We start from the raw sequence: 16712 nt of genomic DNA on the forward strand, positions 1-16712 counted from the left end.
TCCTCCTGTTCTCCTCCTTTTTTCTCTCCATCCTCTATTAATCCCTGCCTGTTCCATCCCCGTCTCTTTCTTTCTGAATTGGAGCTGTAACATCCGTCTGAAGCAGAGCCGCTCAGCGCTGGCCCAGCCCTGGCCCTGGTGTAAAGAGGAGATGTTAACGTTAATTAAATCATTCATTTGGCTCGGATTAATTACTGCACGCTACTTTTAAGACGAGCCGTCGCTAATCAGATTAGGCCAAGCTGAGGGCCGAGGCAGGCAGATGGATACGAAAGAGGCTCCCTTTGAAGACCGGCCCACGTCTGTCTGGAGGAGGGAGGAGATTCCTCCATGCTCTGATGCTTTAATTTCTTTTCTTTTTTTCCTCTCTGTCCCTCTTCACCTCTTTTCAAATCAGTTTAACCAGTGCAACAAAAAAATAAACAAATGCCTGCAGATTTGGCGACACAGCATAAACTAAGATAATTAAAATGCCGATTAACAGATGAAAAAACGAAAATTTGACGCACCTCACTGGTACTTCTTGCTCTCTTGTGTTTATGTGGGCTTCTCTTCTGTTAGCTTTCGCTTTTCACTCACATCCTCTGTTGTTTAAGGCCTTTCTCTGATATTCTCTCAACCTCTCTCGCTTTTTCTCTCTCCCCCCGAGGGTCCTCACCATCTTTAAATTCATAACATTCCCGTTGCTGTTTTGTTAACATGCGCAGCTAAAATTTCCTCCCTTGCTTCCTTTCATCTCCCTGTCCTCCAACTTCTCAGGTGTTTGAGGTTTTAATTTATCTATTTATTTATTCATTTTGTACTTTTAATGACTTTTTCCACTCTGCAGAGTTGAGGGAATGTTTTTTTTTTTTATTCTTTTAACACAACTAATTATTCAATCCCTATTGGCACTAGAAGACATTACCTGTTGAATTAATTTCTGTGATTCCCTCTAGCCCCCCCCTCCAATTTATCTGCAGAAACAGTTATTTCTTATCGTCAGCCTCGGAGTGGTAATAATCTCTCACTGGAGGTTTTAGGTGTTGTGTGGCTGATTAACATTCATTTGTGCTGTTCCTCAGTTCTCTCTGAAGCTCACAGACACAAACTCCAGATTTCTAGAGCTTCTTAGTACAAATATTTTGCTTAAATAAATATGGTTAAAAAAAGGGTAATGTAGGAAAACTGCGTGGTTTGACAAACTGTGCACTTTGTCACACTAGCTAGCAGGCTTCACTGTCAAGTGTTATAGCTTAAGTTATAACTGTAAAAGCAGAACAGTTTAATATTGTTACAAAAAAAATAAATATTAAGCAGGAGTGTTGGTTCAGTAGATTATGTAGGTTGTCCACGAACCTGAGGGTTAGCGGTTTGATCCACAAAATATGGACCACACACCAAAGCCTGAGCTGCACTGGTGTGTATATACAGCGCTTTAGGGCCACATTTACCCGTTTGTTCACACCAGCCTCCCGCAACCCTTCACAGGACAAGTGGTTACAGAAGATTAATCTAACATTTAATTTAACTGCTGTTTAACTCCTTGGTATAATTTGATCCTCCAAAGCAGCTTGTTAATGGGATTGTTTGTAAGAGTACAGCTTCAGTTATAAGCCTTTCTTTGTCATTCTGTCTCTCAACCAGCTCACCTCTACAAGTGCAAAGCATTGCGGGACAGCTGCGGGATGTGCCTGAAGGCAGACCCCAAGTTTGAATGTGGTTGGTGCGTGCAGGACAAGAAGTGTTCCCTGAGGCAGGAGTGTACTGGAGGTGGAATTTCTTACCTCCCTCTGCAGCTAGCCGAAGGTGTAGGATGGATGCACGCTACATCTGGAAACAGCCGCTGTACCCACCCCAAGATAACAAAGGTATTGTGAGCAAATGTTTATGTGACTGTATTTGTTAGGATGTTAATGTACTTTTAGGTGTTTTTTGTGACTTTGCATGCAAGTTTGTTGTTCATGGTGTTATTTGGGCCTTTCTGTCTTTATCTGTCTATTTGTGAGAGAGTAAGAATTCAGTCTGTTGCTCTGTTTAAGATTTCTGATCTACCCTCTGTGTACATACAATTAGGCCTTCTTTGGCCTTTTGACTCTCACAACTTACTCACCATGTTGCCAGGTAGCTAGAATGAGAGCACTGAGCCTGAATTTCTTTCACATGTAGCTGAGTGTTCTCCAAATTAAAGAAACGCTCAACTTGAAGGTCACTTAGCACAGACTGCATTTTTCATGTGCCAGTACTTAATGTGGAATTAGATGCTACATCATAATTCCCTCCACATATTAGAAGATCTCTCAGTAACGTGCTTAGTCCTGAATTTTTATTTATTTATAATTTGTTGAAGCTGTCCTTTGGTTAACAAACAAGCCCCTATTTCTCGTATGTGTTTCAGACCCTGTTAAGTCATTTAAATATGTCACATTAGTCTATTTACTATGGAAAAATTAGAGGATATAATTTACCATTTTAGTATAAAAAAAATAAAAAAAACTGAACAGGCTATTAGAACATCAAAACTGGTATAAGTATCCATAAACTATTATAATTAGAACATTATACACAATTGTAATAATGATGTTTTTAAGGAAAAAACAGGTCTGAATTCAAAATCTTCTCCTCAAAGTAGATCCAATATTTCAGGCAACTTTACAGGTTACGTTAAAAATGGTTCAAAAATTAAACTGTTGACTGCGAATGAAACTTGGCAACAAAAATTAGTTTCTGGCCAGTTTAATTTTTATCACAACATTAAAAACCAACAGATAAGTAGATCAGTTTATCAAAAAGCAGACGCAATTGTGTTTGTGTTCATCTTGAGGGTTACAGTAGGTGAAAACCTTTTGACATTCTGCACTACTTTTGGTTTTTGTTGTTATGCATAATTTGAAATTGAAATGCCAAATGAGCCTCTGAAAATGATTTGATGAAAATGTACATGTTTTTGAGACTGCAAAGTAAAGGAAGCATAGGTCAACATAGAGTTGCTCAACGGAGACATTGCATCATTTAGAAAAAAAGGAAAAGAAACCCCAGCACTAGCCTGGCTGACGCGACTGCACATCTCAATGAGATGCTGGTCTGGAAACTACGTGTTTATTTTCTCGTATTTGAGGCGTGGTTTTACAAATGCCTAGAGCCGTTTATTGGGCGCTACGAATGTCTATCAAATGCGCCTGGTAATTCCCATGCTGCCTTGCGCGCGATTCATAGCCAAAGCCTGTTGGTAGCAGAGCAAACACATCCTTCTTGGCAATGAAGTCTTTCAACGCCAAACGTTGCTCTTTTTTTAAAATAAACTTGCGTTCTAAGCTACTTAAAACACTGTCTAAGGCTGCATCAAACGGTAACGTTAGGTCCGCTGCCATGTTGGATTAACACACTACAAGCTTCGGTGTCGCGCATAGACGTCGTCATCGTCTTGCTGCTCCCCCCGTTCTGTGATTGGTTTCCTATCTCAGGAGAAAATATGGGCGATGGTTTCCAGACTGCTTTTGCAGCGAGAATGAAATCGCGCGCAAAGCAGTATGGGAACACCCAGGCTACCCCAGCACCACAATCGACAATAACCAAAAGAAAGTCTTCTAGTCAAAACTGACTCCAGTGATACAATGCTAAAAAAAATCACCTGCACGGAAAGACAGTCCGGCTTCTTTGAGCACCTCATCCATGATCTCATCAATTTGTGAAGACTGTAATGTCACCTGTGAATATATCCAAGGCTGGGAAACCTTGGTCGGCCGTTGCGTCATCCCTCTTTGTTGAAGCCCCTGTGGTCACGAAAGTCCTACGTGTCCTGAACCGAGAATGAAGCTGCTCTATTTTAATGTGTTGCTATTAAAACACACTCTTGTTGGAACCTTGTGCCTGCCCTTGGCACAGAAATGATATTATTACTCACTGTTACATCAAACTGGTACTCTAGAGACAGCGTCACATAGAAGTTTGTTTGGTTCTAAATCCGTTTTAACAGTTTTCTTGGCACGTTTGTTCTTGTTTGTCACTGTGTCCACCTGTGTAGTGAAGCGGAAAAACGTATGGGTCAAAATCCAGCATTGGTGATCGATCTTCGTCGATCATTATTCTCCCAGCTTTCCTTTCTTTTTTGACTTTCAGTGGGTATAAGGTAATCCCTTCTCAGTCCTCACCTGCTATGATATCAGAAAAACCTTACTGATGACAATGGAAACTTTATTTCCATCATATGCAGTTACAACAAATGGAATAAGATATATATGCTTAATTCCAATGTAATTGGTGACATTGTCTTGACAATAATTCCAAAATGTGTGCCACCTTTCAATATTCCTAGCATTTGTTTTAAGAGACATAATGACTTCTGAAGCCTTGGTTCTTTTTACAGAAAAGGCAGATGGAGGGTTTTTAATTCCGTTCTTCTGGTAGAATTCCTCCATAGCTTGTACTGTCATTGTTAGTAAGAATCCATGAGTGTTTTCAGTCACCCTAAAACCCAAACCCAGTATACATCTGCTCCTTAATGCTGTGTGTGTTTGTATGAGAGACAGTGGTTATGTAAAGTATCAACCCATCCTTACTTTTGCACATGTTCAATCAGCCTCTTTGTGTATATTTTGTCATATTTTTTTGGAATCAAGGGAAAGTGAAAGGGAAGGGAGAGAAAGAGTGATGTGTTTATATGTTATATTAATAGTACAAGTGGTTTGAGACTGGGAGTGATAAATGTCTATCTAATCAACAATTTGACATGGGAAAGTTAGCAGATGTGTGTGTTCTCTTAATTCGTAGAATCATTTCCCCCAGTTTAGACTAGATTGCTTTCCAGCTTAAATAAATTTTTTTAAAACATATTTATTATGTGGATCCATTACTGATACAGGTTATTTTGTATAAGATAAGACCACGGCTGCTGAAGACGCCACTCAGTGCTGTTAAAGCACCACAGAGAAGGTGGGATTGGTTTTCCCCAGGAATGGCAGCTTTGCTATCATCCTCTGATCACCTACCACCTCCACAGTCTCAAGAGGGTAGCCCAGAACAGAGTCAGTCTTCTTCACCAGTCAGTTCAATCTCTTCTTGTCTGCTGCTGAGATGCTGCTGCTCAAGCAGACCACACCGTAGTGTGATGCAGATGCAACCACAGAGTCATAACAGGAGTCCTCCCTGCGCTCTGAGGTCCTCTTTATAATCTCTTATCCTGTAGAGTTTTGCAGGTGGCATGTATGTCTTTGGACTATGGGAAGAAGCTAGGGCAGAGAAACCACCCAGGCAAAGGGAAAGTCCTTTACTGACTTGAACAGGGCCATTTATATCACAACAAGGACTAGTAAAATAATTAGAGTTGATTATATAATATAGTATGGTATCTATTCCTATCAAAACTGGTCATGTGAAGGGGCCTTGACCTTTTCACTCCAGCAGTCGTGAAAGTGGGCCAAGCAGTATCTGTTAACAAAAAGCTTAAAAGTTACAAAGTACCAAGTACAAGTACCTTATCCATAGAACAAGATGTCATTCTTTTTGGCCTCACTGTTGTGGCGCTACCGCCGAGTGGATTTTTTGGATTTTTTAGGTGGGGGGAAAAAACTTAAGAATCCCAGTGAAAACAAGAAACATTTAATGATGTTGCTGCCTCTGAAGAAAATCAGTATCACCTTTCAAATGTTTCAACATAACTATTCCAATACTGCAGAGGATTTCTTTCAGGCAATTTAGCTAAGTATGCCTGAGCAGAACTCCAAAACTATTTCCTGACCACATAAACAACTTTCAAAGTTTTTAAGAGCTGCTGGCCTTCCATGGCCCCATGTGCTATTGGTTACCACTCAAACCACTGCAAGTTTGCCACGTTACAGTCACACAGTGTGTAGAGGCTGGAAGACAGACTACTAGGAAACCACTGTGGTGATATTGATGTTTTGATGTGGCTATTATGTGGTTAGGAGTGCAGTATAAAGGCCACATCACCACAGAATGACTCCCTAGTACTTATCTCGCCCATTGGATTCCGGGCAGCGCTAAACAAAGGAAGAAAAAATTTACAGCATAATCTATGTTAATATAAACCAAAGTTAAACCAATAATATAAATCTAATTGTAAAGCTCTTCTAACTGTGATTGCAAAACAATGGTCATGGTGGAGGGAAATTCCTTTTTCATTATCTGTGGAATGTTGGTCTCTCCAATGTTTCCCAACTTTTGCTAACCGTGCCAGCCAGTGCTGTGGTGATGGCATCAGAGCAGCAGGATGTAAACATCAAGTCTGTACTGACTGGTTAGAGTATATTCAAATCCTCCTATCACACAGGTAACAAGCACTGCAGCATCAGACTGAATAATGAAGTACTAACAAAATTGGCGTTCAGTTTGAATATCACGCTGTGATATGAGCTCCAGTATTCAGTGGCTAGTAGCTGGCTGACGCTGCTTTAAGCTAGAATGCATCCTCATGCATTTGTCGTCTGTGTGTCAATTGAGTCCCAGGTCAATTTAGCTGCTCATGTGAAACAATTAAATCTGCTGTTCTTTTGCAGTTGTATCTTAAGGCTTGTTAGATTGTGCTTAAAAACTGTGCTGTTATATCAGATTACAATCTTAAACCATCAAACTGCCTGAGGTCCATTTTCAGCCACAGGGCGTCTTAACTTTACATAACCCAGGGAGTGATGGTTATGTCCCTGAGTGGTGTGTCAAATTCCTGCAACATAAGTCCAATGCTCCTTGAGGTCCCAGTTCCAGGCTGTGGCGTCTCTTCCTACCCACAACCACAGTGAGGATTGGTTATCTTGTTAAATATTTCTATGGTTCCAAGATTTTCTGATGTTCCAGTAGAAATTCACTCCCAGATGTCAGAGGAATATTACAATTCTCAACAGATACATTCTTTAATTCATAGCAGCTAATAGGTGTCATGATCTGCCTCCATATTTTGTGCCACAATGTTCACATTTCAGATGCATAGCTACAGATCCCAGTGCGGTTCATTAAAAGAAAAGTTGCCTACTTGTTCTATGAAGTACAGTATATAAGGTATAACTTGTCAAACCTCAGAGTATTAGTCCACAGCTCTGGTGTGCACTCAGTACCCCACAAAATGAGAGAGGAAGTTAGTCTGGAGTCTCTTTGAGCTAATGGACAGAAGAGTCACACAAACGTAGTCATATACCTCATCTTGAGGTTGAAGTTGAATTTCTACACATAACACAATGGCTGTGATTGGTAGTAGGAAAACACACAACATAATTAAACCCCAGTGGCGTCTTACCAGATTCTTATTTTGAAAAGAACTGTGTCTGGCTGTACCATGCAAGAGGATTCTTGTTTTCTGTAACCAATCATGCTGAATGCATGTGGTGGCACAAAAGGTCCTTAACTATCAAGTATTTATTGGGTCTTCTCATATTTACTGTATGGATAACTATTCACTATATACTGCGGCATCATTACCGGTAATGAAATTCTTAGTACTTGGTGCCAACTAAAATAAAATATATAGAATAAATAACATAATAAAATATATAACAGATTAAAATATGTAGAATAGAAATAGAATAAAAACAAAAATAGGAGTGTAATCGTGGCTGCGGTCAGCAGATCTGCTGTGCCTTCCTACTGCAAGATTCAAGTCATGTTTATTGTCACTTCCACAATACGTTAATAAAAACAAAGGTGTGAAATCCAGTTTCTCCTAGTCCCACTGTGCTACATACAGTTGAAACCAGATGTTTACGTAAACTGTGTTAAAAGACACATAAACCTTTTTTCCTCACTGTCTGAAGTTAAATCAGACTAAACCTCTCCTGTTTTAGGTCAGTTAGGATTACCACAATTATTTCTATTTGCTACATGCCACAATAATGAGAGAGAGAATTTCTTAGAGAATTTTTTATTACTTTCTTCAAAGTCAGAAGTTTACATACATTTCCTTAGTATTAGGTAGCATTGCCTTTAAACTGCATGACTTGGGTCAAACGCTTTGGGTATCCTTCCACAAGCTTCTCGCAATAGTCTGCTGGAATTCTGGTCCATTCCTCCTGACAGAACTTGTGTAACTGAGTCAGGGTTGTAGGCCACCTCAATTGCACACGCCTTTTCAGATCTGCCCACAAGTTTTCTATGGGATTGAGATCGGGGCTTTGTGATGGCCACTCCAAAACATTGCTTTTGTTGTCCTTAAGCCACTTTGTAACTACTTTGGCAGTATGCTTAAGGTCATTGTCCATTTGGGAGACCCATTTGCGCCCAAGCTTTAACTTCCTGGCTGATGTCTTGAGATGTTGCTTCAATATTTCCACATAATGTTCTTTCTGTTATGGATTTATCCAGGGGAGGTAGGACCCAAGTGCAGGACAAAGAGGGAGGAGGCAGGAGTGAGCAAAAAACTAAGTTTAATTAAACAACAAAGAAACAAAAGGCGCTGATGAAACAGCAGGAACTCCAACAAACAAAAATCAAAACTTTCAGAAGACAAAAAGGTAACAAGAGACTGAAGACAAAAACACTCGAAACACTGACAGCACTGGTGACACACAGGAGTAAAAAAAAAAAAAAAAACAGTAAAATGACGCGACAAGGAACAAAGGGGAAGGCAGGGCTATATATGCACACATGAGGAACAGAGGGGTGACGAGACACAGGTGACACAAATCAAGAGAAGACAAGCAGGAAACCAATTACCTAATCAAAAACACAGGGAGTAACACAACAGGAAATCAAACACTTAACAAAATAAAACAGGAAACAGGAAAAAAAGAAACATGAACGAAACTCAAAACGTGAACACAGAAACCACAAAACCAGAACCATCACACTTTCCTCATGATGCCATCTATTTTATCAAGTTCATCAGTTCCTCCTGCGCCTCCTGTTCTCAGGCTTACAAGCTTCCCCCTTTTTCCTCCAAATGTAACAATGGTCATTATGGCCAGACAGTTCCACTTTAGTTTCATCAGGACATGTCTCCAAAAATTAAGGTCTTTGTCCCTGTGTGCATTTGCAAACTGTAATCTGTCTTTTTTATGTTGCTTTTGGATTAATGTCTTCTTCCTCGCTGAGTGGCCTTTCAGCCCATGTCGGTACAGGACTCGTTTCACTGTGGAGAATGACACTCTCTTACCAGCTTCACCCAGCATCTTGACAAGATCTTTAGCTTTTGTTCTGGGGTTGATTCGCACGTTTTGGACGAAAACACATTCATCTCTGGGACATAGAACCCGTCTCCTTCCTGAGCGGTATGATGGCTGGACATTCCCATGGTGTCTATACTTGCATATAATTGTTTGAACAGATGAACGTATCACCTTCAAGCATCTGGAAATTGTACCCAAGAATGAACCAGACTTGTGGAGCTCCACAATTCTCTTCCTGATATCTTGGCTGATTTCTTTTAATTTTCCCATGATGTCAAATAAGGAAGCAGTGTGTTTGAGGTGTAGCCTTAAAATACATCCACAGGTGTGCCTCCAATTAACTCAAATGTTGTCTGTTAACCTATCAGAAACTTCCAAAGCCATGACATCATCATCAGGGCTTTCCTTCATTGTTTAAAGACATAGTAATCTCTGTGCATGTAAACTTCTGACTTTGAAGAAAGTAATAAAAAATTCTCTAAGAAATTCTCTCTCTCATTATTGTGGCATTTAGCAAATAGAAATAATTTTAGTAATCCTAACTGACCTAAAACAGGAAAGGTTTAGTCTGATTTATGTGTCTTTTAACACAGTGTATGTAAACATCTGGTTTCAACTGTATAATCATTACCACATGTCATATGCCACGTCACTGATTTATATAATATTCATCAGAGGGCTTCCAGTGACACCCTCACCAAAGTGTCAACATTTTACAGTACATGTAGTTAGAAGCTTGCTGTAATAGTTGAGTGCATTCATACCACCAAACGGACAGTTTAGCTTAATAACTGTAACTACTGCTGTACTACTCTATCCTACTACTCTACAACTTACGACGACACAGTATACAAAAACTATTTTCTTACCAGAAGATATACAGAGCTCAATGTGGAACTTTTAACTATACAGTGAATCAACACTGCTATTGATATATACAACTGTACATAAAAACTGTATATTGTTATTGATATTTACCACTACTCAGGATAACTTTCAATTTAAGAGATACCTATACTTTGTACTATATTAATACCTATACAGTGTTTGGAAGTTTGTGGTGATACAGGAGTGCTTTGTGTGTGTTAATGTTGTGAGTAGTGAGTCTTTGGAGCAGGGAGAGTATTCTCATGGCCTGGGAGGAAACTGTTGCAAATTCTGAGTGTTCTAGCCCGGATGCTCCAGAACCATTTACCTGATACGGGAGAAAAGGTAGCAGAGGGGGTGGGAGAGGCTGCCTAGGATGCTGAAAGTTTTCCTGATACACCATTAGTGCTATGAGATTGTCAGCCCTGCGCCACCAGGTCAGGTCTTGCAACTGTTGTTGGCCTCATCAGCAACAACAATGAAACACTGTACTGAGGTGTTTTGTTGTTGTTGATGATGAGGCCAACAACAGTTTTGTCATCAGCAAACTTAATGATGTGGTTGGAGCTGGACCTCATAGCAAAGTTGTGGATCAGCAGGGTGAACAGCAGTGGGCTAAGTACACAGCCCCGGAGGGGCTCCAGTGTTCAGGATGGTGGTGGCTAAGAGTCTGATGCCAATCCAAACTGACTGCAGTCTTTCTATAAGGAAGTTCAGGACCCAGTTATAGAGGAAGGAGTGAGTTGAGGCCCAGGAGGCCGAGCTTCCTCATGAGCTCTTGTGGAATGATGGTGTTGAAGTCTGTTAACAGCATTCTAACGTAACTGTCCCTTCCAGATGCGTCAGGGCCAGATGCAGAGCCAGGCATACTGCGTAATTTGTAGCTCTGTTTGAGTGAGTGTTAGCAACAACCAGAAAGGGTTCCAGTGTTGATGGGAGGGTGGATTTAATGTGCTGCATGACTAGCTGTTCAAAGCACTTGATCACAATTGGGGTCAGTGCTACAGGGCAACAGTCATTCAGCACTTTGCAGGAGACTTGTTTGGCACTGGTATGATGGTGGAAGTCTTAAAGCATTTTGGTACCACTGCTTGGCTCAGCAAAGTATTGAAGATGCCCATGAAGACCTCTTTGAGTTGCTCTGTCACAGTCTTTCGATACTCTCCCAGGAATGTTGTCTGGTCCAGCAGCCTTGTGGGGATTGATCCTGGACAGTGTCTTTTCCACATCACCTGAATAAAGACAGAGTACCTGGGTTGTGGGGTGGGCTTATGAGCAATGGTATGGTTCAGTGCTTCAAACCGTGCAGAAGTCATTCAGTTTGTCTGGAAGGGAGGGGTTGCTTGTGGTTGTGGTGGTTTGTAGTCTGGATTCCCCTCCGCAGGCGTTGTGTGTCTCTGGTGAAATGGTTTTCAATTTTCAAGGTTGCTTTGCCTCCTTGATGCCACAGGCCAGGTTGGTCCTAGCTGTCCTGAGGGCTGCTCTGTCTCCTGAGCTGAATGCGGCATTCTAGGTTTTGAGCACGGAGCAGACCATCCACTGTTCAGATTCAATGTGAAGGAGGTGGCGTTGCCAATCTGCACCATCTGTGGTCTGTTTGTCAGGAAGTCCAGGATCCAACTGCACAGGGAGTGCACTGATGTTTAGGTCCCCGAGCTTCATGCCAAGTTTGGATGGAACTATGTTGTTAAAGGCAGAGCTGAAGCCGATAAATAGCATTCAGTTTCTGTAAAATTTGCATACATTTTCTGCTCTTTCTATTAATGCCTTACTAAAGCTAAACATGAAAATGTATAACCACATCCATACATCTATGAATCACAGCTCTATTGGTTTTGGTCACAATTGTTCAGAACTGGTGCACGAGTTAAATGAGTCATTGCTGCATTTGCTTTATCTCCAGACCCCAACAGTTCTTTTACTCAACTTTGTAACCCAGTACCTAGAGAGTGAGTGGAAACAGGACTTTCTAGGATACCATTATTTAAAAGTACATTTGTCAAACAAGAATGTGTTCAAGCTAATGTATATTTAAAGCTTCTGCCATCCCTACTTAACTCTAGCACCAAAACCTTTCTGTTCTAATGACACATGAATGTATGAAATGTCCAAAAGCATTTCCCGTTGCTTAATGATTATTATGTATGGTGTGACAGTATATATGTGCTTCCATAGTCTACACTGGTCCTTTTCTAAATTCCGCCTACTGACAATAGTCATAATCCCTTTAACATCACTCTTCTTTCTCTTTCTCTGTTGCCTCTCTCTCTGAGGCTCCACCACAGTTTATATCCCGGGGCTTGGTGGCTTGCTGATTGTGTGTTGTGGTAGTGTTGCTTCATACTTTCAAAACTATCTGAAGCCCAATTTCCACACCCCGACATCTGTTGTCCATACCAGTCCCTAGAGCTTGATGGCTACTCACTCTAGTCAGTGTTTACCAGCTATTGTGTTTGTGGAACCAAAGTGCTGAGACTCTGCTGGCGCCTGAGGTTCCAGTGTGAGTCAGCTTCCAAATATTAGGCAGCAGACTGCTCTCTCTCTCTGCCTCCCTCTTGGTATTTTAATTCACTTCACTCTAGTTACTACAATATTGTGTTTCATAGATTATTTTGTATGGTAGTGTGTAAGGTTAAGTTACAAGGTAACAAGATATGTAAGGTCAATGTTTATAATTATTTGTCTTAAACACAACACAATATTGTGTGCCTATAGTTGTGTGGTTGTTTATGAATATGTGTCTGTGTGAGTGTCTTTTTTAGGCATAATCATGTCTCCTTGTAGCATAATTCTGCCAAAGGTATTTTTTTCTGCCAGCATGCAAAATCTTCCAAAATGTGGTTTGTCTGGCAATCTGTCATACTATTATTTGCTTGTTGGCAAAAGAAAGATTAGGTTCATTTAAGATAATAGTTAGATCATTTTGTGAGTATGAAAAGATAAAGTATGCGATTAAAGCATCTTTTAAAAGGCATCTGGCAACATAAGTTTGTTTGTTGAAACATGAAATGATCCTGGTGAAAATCTCTTTGGAAGTGTTGAAATTGTAATTCAAGTTTTTATATGAGTATATTACGATTGGCTTCCACTGTATTCTCTTTATTTAACATAAAGCAAACTCTAGGGATATAATTAATATTAATGTTTTTGTATATGCTCTACACGCTGTTATGTGTCGTTGTCTGTCTCTGTTGGTGTGAGAGGGTTTATTTTTTTCTGCTTGCTGGTTGGGTTGCATTATCACTTTAGCAGGGTTGTTGTCATGCAGTTGCTAGTTTGTTAATTAAAAGACACACACATCTTGTGCCTTCAAAGAGACAAATTGTCTCTCTCGGCATCCCGACAATTTTTACAAACATATATTTTCTTTGATCTTCTTCGATGCCATTTCCAGTTTAATTACTTCTTTTTGAAACTTCTTTTTTCACTTTTCTTGCTTTCCATTTTCATATTTAATTTGATTATGGGTAAGATTATACTTAATACATTTGGCAGTGGCAACCCTGAAGCAACCAGTTAAATTAAGGTGGAAAAGGTCAGTGAGTAATGCCCCTCCATCCTTTAGTTACTGCCCTTGAGCGAGGTATTTAACCTCCAGCAGCTGTAGCTGTTCATTAGTCAACATTATGAATTTTGTTTTAAAGTAATGTGTGGAAAAGTGTTTGAATCTCATCTAACTTTCTCCCTACATGAGTTTCACATTATATCTCAAGTGTCTTGGAAGACAAATTGTTCATCCCTAAACTAGTCCACACTGCTGAAATCTCCATTTGTCAAGGTCTCCTGTTTGGAACAATCTGCCATAACAATAACACTGTGACTCTATAGTGTTGCTGCCTCAGTTTACTTTTCCACACTGCTGTCTGCTCAGCCAAGCAATGCTGGAGAACAGGGCAATGGACAGATTACACATAATTACCTTGTGATGCTTGTTAAGGAGTAGGTCTGCGTGTGCGTGTGCACCTAGTGTGTGCGATGTTTGTGACAACCACTGTCCATCATTTACCATATTTGTTTTGTCACACCACACCTGTCCCCGTTACGTGCCGTAACCTGGCTAAATAAATCACATTAAGATTGGTCGACGCGACCGAGGTGTTTCTCCGCCGCAGACCCATCGATGAAGCCAAGCTGCCATAATAAATTTCAATTAAACAGAGATGATACTGGATTGGTTGTAGATGTCGGCGTAACTTGTTTTTTTGCCCTCTCTTTATCTCATTTTAAGCGTTTTTCAAAGCCAAGAAGGTGATTTTTCTTCATTAAATCTCGAATCAACGGCTAGGGATATTTTTATAAGGAGTGTGTGAATGTCTGAGTGGTCTGGTGGCATGTTTTTATGTCTGTGTGTTTGGGAGTATACAACATCATACTCAGGTACCAATTTTAAATTCATTTTGAGGCCATAATATAAGCATGTGTGTTTATTTATGCTCATGTGAATATGGAGTGGAAATCAACTGATTTCGGTTTACTCTGCTTTATTTTATTTTCCTCCTTCATTCTTACCAATTTCTGTTCTCGTTTGTGCAGTTATTCCCTGAGACAGGGCCTCGTCAGGGGGGGACCAGGGTGACCATCCTGGGAGAAAATCTGGGTCTGCAGTTCAGAGACATCCAGATGGGCGTCAGGTTGGGGAAGGTGCCCTGTGTGCCTGTTGAGGAGGAGTACGTGAGTGCAGAGAGGTAGGTTAGGATGATACTTGTATGGATAAGGCTGCATGCATGCACACATGCACAAACTGTTTAAAAAAGGCACTCAGCTAAATAAGCACAAAACGCCCATTGACACAGATGAAGGCATTTGCAGACTCACATACCAACAGCCTTAGCAGACAGATTGTAGGAACATCAGTGACATCAGTTTTTTGTGTATATCTGTGTGTGTGTGTGTGTGTGTGTGTGTGCGTGTGTATGTATGTGTCTTTAAATTCTATCTTTTGTTCCCCTCCATTACTCCCTATGTATGCTCTTTCCTTTATTTTCTCTCATCCCCCCATCCTGACATTTACTCCTCTGCAGGGTCCTGCACGGCTGAGGAATTGAGTTCATGCAGATCAAACAATCTCTCTGTAGTGCAGTTAGTTGGGAAATGATGCATGTTCAGATAGAGGGCATCTCTATTCAAATATTACACACACATCAGTTATTCTGCACATTATTCCTGAAATCACTGCACCGTTTCCTTGTTGGGTTCTTCCATTTTTCTTTCACTACTCCTAGAACACAGATTGAGATCTATAGGTATTTTGGTGCAGTGTGCCAGAAACTGCTGGTCATGTGATTGACCATTAATGCCTTCTTACTGTCTCTAAAGCACACAGTACAAGTACTGCAGGTAAAAAAAATAAAATAAAAATTTATTACTCTACAATTCGCTTTATCAAGAACACTAATGGTTGCACAGATGTTATTCTATGTGTGTGTTTCCTAGTGTCATGTTGTCAGCCCAGTTCTGTACATTTACAAACCATTACCGTGAATATGTGACATTGTGTCGAACAAGGACTCATCTGTTTGAAGATGGATTTTTTAAACCCATCTTTTTATCTACAGAATAGTGTGTCTGCTGAACGACGCTACAGGCTACAGGGTGCAAGAGGCTCAGGTGGAGGTGTGTGTGAGAGCCTGCGTGAACGACTATAGAGCCCTGTCACCAAGGCCATTCACCTTTGTGGTAAGGATTTGAGCAAGGATATTCAGTTCAGTGTTAGTTGTTAGTTGACCCAGGTCAAACAAGAAAGAAAATAAAAATTCTGTTTGACTCTAAATAGATTGTTTCGAGGTAAGTATTCTTGTTTTTGGTCTGTGAAGGTCCTTCAGGTCATGGTATGTCCAAAAAACAACCTAGAACAAGGACAGCTGGACTTGTAGGCTTTCTTAAAGATGTTACATCCAAGTTTTAAAAAACTGGTGGGAAGTTGGGGATTTATTAATAACATCCATGGGTGTGTAACTGCTAGATACTTACCTGTAACTAGAGAAATTCTGTTTTCTATTTATTTATTTTGTTTTAAAGTTAATAAAGCTGCACCTCCAACTGATTTTAATGGCACATTGTCACATAATATTACCACATAATTGAATATTATGATTATTAGGCATCTCATCACTGTTTCCTTCAAAATTGTATGACTGTACCAAAGGGTGCATTTAAAAATACAGATTTAAACAAGGTGATATATTTAATAAGCAATAATGTACAATTGTTGTTTGATTTAATTTTACGTGTTCTTTTTTTATCCCTTCTTGCCCAGACTCCATACTTTACTCGTATCCAGCCATCTCAGGGGCCCATTTCAGGCGGCACTCAGGTCACTATCGAGGGAAGCTACCTAAATGCAGGCAGCTACGTGTCTGTCAGCATAGGACCGCAGCCCTGCTACTTCAAAAAGTAAGGAGAGTTTAATTCTTTCCAAATAAAATTGAAATGGCCCTGTTGAGGGAAACATAGAAGAGAAAGGGATTTAGATAAGAATAAGAAAAATAAGCAATACTTAAGATAAAACCTAATGCATAACTAAGACTGAAGGTACTAGATAATGCAGGTGAAGCTAAAGAAAATGTGCATGAACATAGATTCACCGTTTGTTCATAGATTTGTTCAGGGGTAGTGAAAAAAAAAATTAATTATCATAGAGATATTACATGCACATGCAAGCATGTAATCGGTGTGTCACGGGGGGGGGGGACTGTTTGCGTCAAGTGTTCTTGTTGTTTGCAGAATCTCTTTGTCTGCACACAGGCTTTCCCTAAT

At 40.2% G+C, this 16712-nt stretch overlaps 1 protein-coding gene across 1 annotated transcript; it reads left to right on the plus strand.

Moving 5' to 3' along the window:
• Positions 1–1389: 1389 nt before the first annotated feature.
• Positions 1390–16413, plus strand: LOC311494693 (plexin-A1-like). Its single transcript, XM_084553880.1, has 4 exons — positions 1390–1850; positions 14490–14641; positions 15512–15632; positions 16213–16413. The coding sequence occupies exons 1-4, from the start codon at positions 1668–1670 to the stop codon at positions 16351–16353; spliced, it is 597 nt and encodes a 198-aa protein (XP_084410006.1). The 5' UTR covers positions 1390–1667; the 3' UTR covers positions 16354–16413.
• Positions 16414–16712: the final 299 nt, after the last annotated feature.

The sequence above is a fragment of the Chelon labrosus genome, assembly GCF_963514085.1.
Source record: "Chelon labrosus genome assembly, chromosome: 10".
NCBI classification, from domain to species: Eukaryota; Metazoa; Chordata; class Actinopteri; order Mugiliformes; family Mugilidae; genus Chelon; species Chelon labrosus.

Excerpts from the sequence above, each read along its gene's own strand:
- LOC311494693 (XM_084553880.1), top strand. The coding sequence starts at position 1,668 with ATGTGCCTGAAGGCAGACCCCAAGTTTGAATGTGGTTGGTGCGTGCAG. Across the intron at positions 14,642-15,511 it reads GAGTACGTGAGTGCAGAGAG|AATAGTGTGTCTGCTGAACG; the intron begins GTAGGTTAGGAT and ends TTTTATCTACAG. Across the intron at positions 15,633-16,212 it reads CAAGGCCATTCACCTTTGTG|ACTCCATACTTTACTCGTAT; the intron begins GTAAGGATTTGA and ends CTTCTTGCCCAG.